General features: G+C 36.2%; 1 protein-coding gene across 1 annotated transcript; it reads right to left on the bottom strand.

Annotated features, from left to right (window-relative positions):
• Positions 1-1,169: 1,169 nt before the first annotated feature.
• Positions 1,170-3,473, bottom strand: LOC128046932 (cullin-1-like). The gene has a single exon (XM_052639124.1). It carries the CDS (start codon positions 3,471-3,473, stop codon positions 1,170-1,172), a length of 2,304 nt encoding a protein of 767 aa, XP_052495084.1.
• Between the last annotated feature and the right edge of the window lie 8,198 nt (positions 3,474-11,671).

Here is an 11,671-nt window from a genome sequence, read left to right as displayed (position 1 = left end):
AACTGATCAAGTATGGTCCAAGTACCCCAACATGTCACATTATTAGCAGAACTATTTGGCATGCCCCCCAAGACCTCATGTATGTACATACACTCTTAACAGAAAGGGTATTTTAAAGACTTTTCACTCAGGAACCAATCTTTTCCTTGGAATGTGACAGTTTTGAACACTCCAAGCCTGTTGGTTAACGCTTAACTGCAATTTTCAGCTTTTTCTTTCCATTTTGAATGCTGTCTATACTTTTAAGTTTTCCTTGGTTGGAAGGTTGGTCTGAAACCATTAGTGAGCAATTGCAGAAATAGAACTCTCCCTCAGTAACTTGGAAGTATTGCTCTATTGATGTCATGTATCGAACAAACCTCATGTCATGTGTCTAATAGCTCATGAAAATGGATTTTTACACTTTATTATGTTGCTTTTCCCCTCTGATGACTTTCAAAGTTTCCCTTTATCCTTAACATGTGGAAGCTACTCTACCACATGTTCAGGTGTGGTTTCATTTGTTTCTTGCTTTTAAAATTTGTTTTGATTTGCTTTGCATTAAATGGACTTTTGTAATGTGTGGAATCATACATTTCTATAATTCTGAGAAATTATTTCCCATTATTTCTTCAAATATTGACTTTCTTTGATTTTTCTCTATTACTTTACTCTGAAATTCTATTGAAATTAAAATTTAAACTTCTGGATTTATTCTCCATGCTTCTGAACATTCTTTGACACTTTCTAGAATCAACTCATTTTTTTCCCTTTAATTTTCTTTATTTCCACAGTTAAAAAAAATGAAGCACATAGACAAGTGGTTTTTCATAACAGATTACAAGTGGGTCCATTCAGACCTGCTCTCAAGGTGCTGTCAGCCTCCAAGGGGCTGCCCAGCTAGCAGCTATTACTCATGTGGCCAATGGGTTGATCCGGATGCAAAAGCATGCAGCCCTCAGGGTGGCAAGTTCCCCCTCCTCTGGTCTTCAATTAGGTTAAATGGCATCAGCGTCCATATTTACAGATGTGAGGTGTGGCAATTCTAAGCAGTTCTTGGAGCCAGCAATGGGTACCTGGACCTGGGGCCAAGGACGAGGTCGGAGTGACTCTGCCACCACTGTGAGCTTGTCTCCCTCCTTCCTAAGGGGACGAGGGGCTGTGCCTGCAGTCAGACCCTTCCAGGAGGGTTAAGCCAAGTAACTGTATGTGTCCTTTTCATCACCCACTCGCTCCAAATATTCTTTCTCGATCAGAATGTCAATGCATTTCTTAATCACTGAGATCTGAGGCTTGAATATTGAGGACAACTGAGTCACTACTTCTCCAAGTAACTGCTGGTGTTTTACAACCTTCCTCATTTTCATTATTCTCACAATAGCCGCCTGGATCAGCAGTTTGCGATCTTCCTCAATGTTTTTGTACATGGTTTCTTGTTCCCGCTTCTGTTCAATTTTCATTGGCAAGCTGATATTAACCCTTAATTTCTTACTTTTATAACCAAAATGTAATTTTATTAAGGTGTCTGGCTTCAATTCCACCTCATCAACATTTGCACTTTTGTCTTCCAAAACCAGTAACTTAAACTTCAATAAAATCTGTAAGACTTGTGCCACAATGTCCATTTTGATCTGAGTGCTGTCTGTCAACTGTTGAACGGTGTAAGCATCTTCCATGTTGTACTGGAGCAGGACAGCCATCTGGAATGTAGATGCATGCAAAGTGTAGTTGTTTTTGAAGTAGTTTGTTACTAATTCTCCTTCAGACAGTTGATATGCCCATGACAACTTTCTGTCACTGTAATAGCTGGCATAAAATGCTGTGAAGCGCTGATAACATGGTTCCAGCTCTGATGGCAAAAGAACTGTACAAGATTCCTCAAAGGGCCACCATCCATAACTCAGAACGTGAATACTGAAATCTAAGTCCAAAGGCTCTGAATCCATCAGGTGCTTTTTGAACTGCGCATTCAAAGCTTTGCTTACACCAATGTCTTGAAACATCCGCTGAAGTTTGGAGGTATACTCAAAACCACAAGCTTGCTTTAACTTAGAGATCATGCTTGCTTCAGCGTCCTCACTTGCACTGTTCTGACGGACAAGCCTTTTGGCCAGCATTTTCGTGTAGAACTTCTGAACCACATCTTTGTCGTCCATATACTTGAAGACTGTCATCACGTGGTTAAGTGTGTCTTCTAGTTCTGCTTCTTCTGGGTTCTTGGAACTCTTCTTCAACAAGGAGTCACAGTATCGAGCCAGCAACTCGGGGGATTTACTGGATGTCTGAGCCATTTTGGTAACTGCATTGTTGTTTATGAAGCCACTGCAAGCTTTGTCCAGTGCAGCCACGAAGTCAGCATGGTTCCTGAATGCTGATATCACCAGGGTATTGTATTTTTTATGGATGTTCAACACTATCTCTACATACATTCTGGGGTCATTTAAAGCAGCTTCTCCACACTTCTCAATTGCTAAAAGACCCTGATTATGAATGTGTGTCTCCAGGAGTTTTTTAAATTCTCCCAGGCCATTCTTGATTCTATATACGAGCTTATACATGCGACCCAAATCTTCACTTTTGTTGGTGTTCAGTAAATTCTGAAATTCTGTGAGGAAAATCTCTAAGTGTTTCTCCACAAGCACCTGCCTGCATTTCCTGACTAGCTTGCCCTTGGTGCTCTGGTGAAGGTAGGCCTGGGCCCTCCGCCGCTCCTCCAGCAGAAAAGCCTCCACCTCTTTCATATATTCGGTAACTGGGTTCTGCTGCAACAATTCAGTACTCTTTCTGGTATAGTATCTCTCTGTTTCAGCCAAAAACTGAGATTCAAAGACTTCTTTGTACACTGTTAGCATAGGGCCCTCCTCAAACTGATCATCTTCATTCACCCCCAGTTCCATGTAAGACTGTATAGCCCCACTTATCAGTCTTGTATTGATGGATTCACCATTTCTTTCCTTTTCAATCAGTTTTAAAACAGCATTTGTTACTTGTTTATTCAATGGTCTGAAAAGACAATCTCTCCAAGTCACCATTGCAAGAGAATATATTTCACAAACTTTGTGTCCTTCATTATTTGTCATATTAAGTAAATGTTTATTGAGGCGGGCACAAATCCCATTCAGCACTTTGCTCGAAAACCGGTAATCTTCCCATTGTTGAGTATAGAACTTCAGTATTCCTATATCCATCAAATCTTCTCCATCCTTAGGAAGATTTGTTAAGTGATTCTTCAAAAATTCTTTAATTCGTTTGTATAATTCGAAGCCAACATTCTCATCTTCCCTCTGCTTCTGCTCCTTTTTTGATTTAGTCTGGTCTTGAGGGGACACATATAAACAGTGGTTATAAAGAAGAGTGTAGAGTTCTATGTATCTGGATTTCACCATACTTTGTCTGGAATACACTTGCTGGATTCCCGCTCTGATGTTATCCCAGAGCTTGTCAATGCCAACATGATTCAGTTCACTGGGATTCTGGCTCCAGTCCGATGACATTGTGAGTAATAGTATCAAGTTGTCCAGAGTTTTTATTCAAGGTACAGCTAATTCTCCATTAGATGAAGATACACAGTATCACTGAAAATTTATTCACAGCAGCTCAGAAAGGATGTTCTTTAAATGTAGAGAATGAAATCTCACCGCAGCGCAAACCTAGAAGGGAACCTGCAAGTAAAGCAAACACCAAAGTGATTCCAGCACTGAACTGAATAAGCACAAACACCTTGCTTGGAGGTGGGCTCTCTGTTTCTATCGTCTTTTCTGTTCATAAACAAATCCACTGCATTGTAAATATCAATACATGTGAGCTGCATTTCCCAGATGCCTAAGTGGCTCCTGTGATAGATATCTCCACCTGGTCAATGCACCCAGCCCCGGTAAAATCCCCATCCTGCCAAGGTCCTGTGGAGTCCCTCAGCCTCCAGGCTTGGCCCGCCACCAAGATCCTGCTTCCTCCTCCTCCATGCCTGCCCATCCACCCAACTCTTGTTATTCCTTGTAATATACTGTATAAAGGTCTCCGGGAATCTTGAATTAGCAATACTGAGTAATTGTTCCTAGAGGGAAAGATGCAGATTTTACATGTGTGAACTACTTTGTTGTTTAGCTAGGTTCAGTTTGTTATTTAACCTGACTATAATGAGTTTTTCTTTTTCTTTTTTTTTTTTTCACCAATTTCCAACAAGTTGGCATTTCTGTGATCTCTAAGTTCTTTTTCCACAACTGTAACTTTTTATCTAATAGCTATTTACTTTTGTGTCATGGGTATATTTTTATTTATTTCTTTATGAATAGGAACTATATGTATTCTAATTCCTTTTGATATTTTTATATTATCTCTATGTTATTGGATATAAATCCTTTGATTTATGAATTTGTTGCCTCAGAATTTGTAGCCTTTCTCAGATGCCTGATGATTCTTGGTGGGTCTTGATTCTATGTCCTCAGTTATGACCACTGGCTGACACCATGGCTTTTCCTAGTAGTCACCTTCTTGGTGATGTCATTGGTTTACATCTAGGAGTAGCAGTACCCTTTGTCCATGACTTCACTGACAACAAAATATTTTATCCCATCTCCCTCTCAAGGTAATTATATATTAATATTTATTTACTTTTATAAACTTAATGTAGTGTCTGTATTAAACTTACGCTACAATGTCAGTTTTGAAGAGGAGCCAGAAAATTTGACATAAATGTTTAGTCCACTTTCTTGAAACTAGAAGTCCCATAGTGCTGTTAGAACTCGACAGAAGATAGAGCCATGGAAGTAAGACTCCCTGAAAGAACCTTGACCATAAAAGCAGTACAGGCATAATCAACACTATCTCAGGATGAAAGGGGCAAAGGGGATAAATGCTCCAGACTCCTCCTTTCTCTCATTGCCTGACAGTGCCTTGTGGGACCAGACTCAATCATAAGCCAGACAGCAGGTGCACCCAGGAGTACTGCCCATTGAAAAGTTTAAAGCAGAGGTGAGAGGAAAAGTTAAATGGAGAAAAACCAATACATCAAACTACTATTAAGGACGAGTTTTCCCACATCCTGCTTTAGTGCATACAACACAGTGTTCAATTGACTATGAATTTATAACTGAGGCCCAACTTCTTATGTTAACCAAAAATGTTTCTGTTATAGTATAATCTCTATGCCCTACTTATGTTTTTCCTTAGTTAAATTTTTCACTAATTTTTCAACATCTATAAGTTAGAATATATTTATATATAAATATACAGATTTGATTGGGACTGAAGATGCTCTTGCTCTGAACAGAATCATTTAAATTTCTTACTAGGCCTCCTTAACACATCATTTTTTAAAGAGGGGAAAGCAAAGGAGTTAGGGCAAATATTTGACATGCTCAGTAAACAATGTTCTGATGGGTGAATTTTTTCTAATCAGGACAGCCAAGGTCAGCTAAGTTAATATACCATTAGGCAGAAAATAGATGTATCATCAGGAATACAACTTACTAATTTACTGATCATTGTTGAACACTAGCCAGTATGTAGTAATAATGGCACCACAAATAGATGTTAACTGGATTATATTAAGTGACACTGTGCAATTCTTTTTCAACTCTGTACTTGATTGTAATATATCATCTTTGGGTTTTCTTATTACTACTATGTTTACCACAGATATTATGATAAGAACTGCATAAAACATATATATTTTTCACCTGATCAAATCTGTTCCAAAGTCATTTTTGCAGTTATAATGCAATAGAAGTGATTCATTCCCTCAAGTTAGCCTAATTCTAATTTCATGACTATTTCTAGACGTATCATGTGCCAGGCACTGTGGTAGGGACTAGGAATATGAGGATGAAAAATCATGGTTGCTATGCTCTAAGAGTCACCATATGATAGAGGAAAGATTCATGAAAATGAATAATAATGTGCAGGACAATAGGTAAGGCAAAGTCTATAGATAAAATAGGTGGCATAGTAATAAGTCAGAGGGAATGTGATTATGTCTGAGAGGTTCATAGGTCCCTTAGAGAATTTGGGATCTGAATTGTGTTTTATAGTAGATTCAATAGGCTCCTTCAAGATGTGATCTTACACGAGCTGGTGGCAGATCAGGACATACCAAGGCAAGAAAAGTGTCCCCTTTGGTTGAACATTTCTCTTAAAGCAGCATTATATATAAGTTACGGACTATCATTCATACTCTAATTGTGGAATTAAAAAAATTATGGAATTGTTAACTCCAAATCCAAATAGAGGAATCAATCGGATTCTGCCTATTGCATTATTGTACTATCAACATTATTGAGGACCACTCAGTCAAAAATGCCAACGATATAGGCTGGTAGAAGATACACAGATGCACAGTAAATCCTTCTTTAAAGTACTCAAAGCTAGTAAAAAAGGTAGTGTGTACATACACAGGAGGTACCCAAGATGATGATAATATAATAATGACACTAGTGCAAATAATATAGGAAATAACTATAATAAAGTACAAAATATGAATGGTATCGTTTATGTTTTTGTAGCATTTAATCACTTATACATGTTTCCTGCATTAATTTAATGTTCACAAAAACTCTGAGATTGATATTAGTATTCCTATTTTATTGATGAAGCAAAATAGGTATAGAGTAATAATAAATATATAGGAAATAAAATTAAAGAAAAAATTCAGGGCTAGAGTGAAAAAAGAAAATAGGGTTTAAAAGATGAATTGGATTTAAAACTCTTGAGAAGAAGCTGGTGAAGGCACATGAAATTGGTGGAAAGAAAAAGACTACGTAGAGACCAGCTTGGCTAGATAATGCACATGAAAGAAAAATACTATACACAATCATGAAATCTTTAAAAAAAATTAGAAAAATTGTGCACCAATAGAGAAATGATTGAACTATTGTGCGTGTGCATTTATACTGGAATTCTAAGAACTATTAAAATGATGTAAATGGTCATCTAAAATCATAGTAATGGTGAAAATAATTGACTTATATAACCAACTTTGAAAAATAATTAATAAATGCATAAGGTACAAAATTCAGAAAATATGAAAGGGTTTGTGGTGAAAAGTAATCATCCCTTCTCAATACCCATCTCCTCCCCCATCAAGGGACACCATGATTATAGATAACTTATATCTCTTTCTCCTGGAGAAGGGCATAGCAACCCTCCAGTATTCTTGCCTGGAGAACTTGGTGGACAGAGGAGCCTGGCAGGCTAGTCTTTCGGGTCACAAAGTCGGACACGACTGAGTGACAGACAAACACCTATATCTTTCTCTAGCTGTAATCTATGCATATACAAGCATATACACACATAAGCACTAATGTGCATATTCATTTTTATCTATAGATTAAAAATTCTTGGTTTTTAACCTTGTTTTTGAAAATTAACAATGCATCTTTGAAATGGTTTCATAGTTTATACAGAGCTACCATTGTATAGATGTACTATAATTTATTGAAGATGGAAATCTTTTCGCATTTAAAAGACATTTATATTTCCTTTTCTGGTGAATGATTTATTAATATCCTTATTTTAATTGGGTTATTGATTTTTTCTGTTAATTTTAGAAGCTCTTTTAAGTCTTAATTTTTCCTATAATCATCTGTTACAATTATTATTTTTTTTTTTTACAATTTTGAATTTATCCTGACTATATTCAGGATATTTGTGCTCTGTAGTTATGTCTTATTTCTGTGTAGTTGAGTTGATCAGTCATTTTTCCAGTCTCCAGTTATTTCATATTTTCTTCTACAACTTCTATCATTACATATCCTGCATTTATATCTTTGATCCCTTCGGCATTTTAAAAATAAAGGCAGGAGGGAGGGATCCTCTTTAGTTATCAGCTCTTGTTTGTCATTTTCCTAATGACATGAATTGCCCTTATCTTGCAGTAAGCTGATATAGTTTTAAATATATTTCTGGTGACTTTTGTTTATTAATCTGTGCAAATATTATTTGCCTATCATTATCTAACTTATTTTTAAAGTTAGATACCATCAATCACTGTAATTATTTGAATTACATTTATTTTTCAAAAAATTTGTAAGACACATGCCATGTTTAATATGCAAACATTAATGAAACAATTCCATTGGTATGGGTGCTGGATACCTAGTTTATTTTCAGTACCTTCAAGGCCCTCCATAAATCTTGTATGCTTCTACCTTGCAGCAGGTAGAAGACACTTCATAAATGAACAGGCTGAGCAGTCCTGGATGGAAGGTATAGGGTTCCTACTTCTTCCCTTCCCAAGTAAAATTGGATAAAACTTGTCTTTCTATCTTGTAAAGGGCATAGTCCATTACAAAGTACTGAAGGCAGAGCTGTTATGCCAGAGAAGAATAAAATAATTTAGCAACAGAGGAGAGAACCTGTGTGTCTATGTGTGTACAGAAATAAGATGCATATATATTTTTCTTGATATTATTTTCAAAATGTGTAGTGAAGTAAATATTACTATGGAGAACATTTAAGTACATTCAGTTAAACATGTAAATGTCATGTGACCCCATCCTGGAGGCAGAATTGCCTCTTTGGTTTAATTTGATTCTATAAAATCCCAATTCTTTGTTCTAAACAATGTATATAAGACTATGCAGTGTTTGTAACATAAATGACTTACTAATTACATGTAGATTAGTTCTAAAGGCATGGGATGTTTTCTTTCAAATTCTAGTAGTGGGAAGATGTGAAAGTATCTTAGCAATTGACTTAATGCCAGAAAAACTCCAATTGACTCACTCTCCTTAACTGCTTAATCTAAGTGATTTCTCTACAGTAGTTTCATGAAGATGGTGTTGAGTCTTTTTCTAAAGGATAAAAACAAATTTTAATGGCCTATTGTAGTTTCATAAATTAGGAAAAAGGGAATACTAGCTGCCTCATGCCATAATAACATTCAAAGATACTACTTTAAGACAAATATTCTCAACGGAAGCAATATCTCCTTCAATGGAGCATAACTTAGTTCTTGGGGAAGGAAAAATATCTGTGTATAAATGATAGACATGCATACTATGAAGCCCTATACCAAAGGTATGGAGCCCTGTACCAAGGTCACAGGATAAAAATCTCTGGAACTGACCAAGCCCCTTAGCAACAGTTGCCATGAGCCTCTGGATCTAAACCAACAAGTTTCCTGACCCCATATACCCTACTATCCACCCTATAGCATCCTAACCAATCACCTAATGCCACCATTCCAGTAAGAATTTTCTGTCTTGAGGCTACAAAAATTGGTTGCAAGCCTGCAAAAGCATTCAGCTCTCCTCTGAGCTGACCCACTGTTCTAACAGCATCTCCCACTCTAATAAACACCATTCTTCTCTCATTTTGCCTCATGTCTGGAAATTCCTTTCCCAACCCACGCACAGACCATGATACATAGAATAAAAACACAGTATATCTGTGGCATTAAAATTTCATGGGAAGTGGTTAGGGAAAAATGGCTAAAAAGGTAAATAAAAAGGACTGATAAACACCACTTTAAAGCATACTTCCTAAAAAAAAAAAATAAAAAAATAAAGCATACTTCCTGTATCTCAGCCAGCAAGTTTCTGCCAAGTTATTAGTCACTAGGTGAAGAATATAGTTTATGCTCCTTTCCCAGGAGTATCCCTCCTGGAAGCCAGTGATAAAATGTATCACTGCTATCTCTAGAGCAGATCTGGATACAAAACTACAGGCAATAAGGAACCTGACAGGCGTTCTTCCCCTATGCCCTGAGCGCTTTTCAGCACTCTGCTAAGGTAGGTAGTTGTGTCTGTTCTGTGCGTCAGAGTACTATGAAGTATAGTGAGAGCCTCCATACATTTTTTCCCATAACTAACCCTAACATTTTTTCTATTCCTTTCAAGCACTCCAATCAAGCATAAGAGAATGAAAAGACAAAGAGACTGTAGACTTATTTCTTGGTTGCATTTGGCACATTGTAGATTCAACTCGAAGATATTTGGTAGGGCCTGCCCTGGACAAATCACGAGCTTTCCATTTTACCAATTTCCTCCTTTGACCTTATACTCCACTGCGATCTCTCCGATCATCCTTCACCACAGAAGCCCCTGCCCCCCACCACACAAACATATCCTTTGCATCTTCCTATAATTATCAGGAGATTTGATATTATTTTATTTTATTATAACATGAATTTTATTCAATATTTAATTTTCCCAAGGGGTGTACACATTATAATATTTGCCTCTAATTAATTACAAAATGAAGTGTTTTTTCCCTACTAAAAACATTTCAAATATGAAATATAGAGAGGAAATATTTAGAGGAGATCTCCCAGCTCCCTAAACTAATTTTGTATAGACTGTCCTCTGGTCTTTACCCTGCTTAAGTGTAACGTCAAGCTTGCTTTTAACAATTCCTTCTTTATTGAACTCATATTCTAAAAGCTGCAAATTACTAAAGGAGAAAACTGGCACATTTTCTTTTTTTGCATCTTTCTCAATTTTTTCTCTTATCTCTGGTTTATTCTTCTAGAATCCCTTTCCTCCAAGTTTTTAATATAATATCCTCAATTTACTCTTTTGAAGAAGGATCTTATAATTCATATTTTATCCCTATCAATGAGAGTTAAGACCTAAATTCTGGGCAACTCCATCCTTATACCTTCAAATGTTATAAATAAAAACTTGGAGTAACAATTGTTCCTCATTAACATGCAGATCAAGCAACGTACAGAGGAAGGAAGCCCTTTCTGTGAGTGAGAACTGAGATATAGAAGCCTATTTTCCTCTCTAAAGCTTCATTTTTCATTTGCCTTTTTGCTCTTTCCCTTCATCTGTATTTTAAGTGTCTACTGATCTAATAATACCTCCCAGTTTCGTTCTTTTCATAAAATGTTGAAAGTAAAAAGAAAATTCTACTTTCAAATTCAATATAATAATGCTTGCTTTAGTAAGTGACATATTTCAATATAAACTTATATAAAGAAGCAACAATCTATATCCCCTCTCACCCCCTTCATTTCTACCTTTAAATGCAAGAGTTTTCCAATTTGGCTGTATTCAGGAATCTATCAGGGACCTTTCAATGTAGAATCTGTTGTAAATAAATCTAAGGATGTATTTGAGTACTCAGTAAGATTTTATAGTTTTTTAATTTAAGATTTAAGTTTTTCTATAACTAGGCATAGTTAGGTATATTTCTAGTCCTTTTATATATTTCATTGATTCTAGGATGCCATGCACATTACTTTCACATTTTACCATCTCCAAACCCAGGTGGATCAGTGGTAAACCAGATAAAATGAATTATCATAGTTTTGTTGTTACTGTGAATGGAATACTTGTACCCTAAATTTATTAAAATTTAGAATGTTTGCACCTTTAGTCAATAGTCAAGTTAGTTCATAGATTTTCCTGTTTGTATTGCTTTTATCTGAAGATATTATAGTAAAGTTAAATTAGGAATCATTCCATTTATTAAAAGATCTGGTTTATTTAAATGGCATTGCAATTATATTTTTATTAGAAGTTACATTGCAGTTAGTTTTGAGTACAGATGGTTATTATTTTACTGAGGTATAATTGACCTATAACATTGTTTTACTTTCAGGTGTACAACACAGTGATTCGATACTTCTCTTCTGAGATGATCACTGCAAGTCTAGTTAACATCTGTTACCCTGCTTGCTCAGTTGTCTCCCCATAACATGATGCTTCAGAAGACTTTGACTTTCCAAAGCTTGTATTCTGAAGCTATC

The sequence above is a fragment of the Budorcas taxicolor genome, chromosome 4 (genome assembly GCF_023091745.1).
Source record: "Budorcas taxicolor isolate Tak-1 chromosome 4, Takin1.1, whole genome shotgun sequence".
In the NCBI taxonomy this organism is placed as follows: Eukaryota; Metazoa; Chordata; class Mammalia; order Artiodactyla; family Bovidae; genus Budorcas; species Budorcas taxicolor.
The sequence above is the reverse complement of the archived record's forward strand: the minus strand, read 5'-3'. Positions and strand labels throughout refer to the sequence as shown.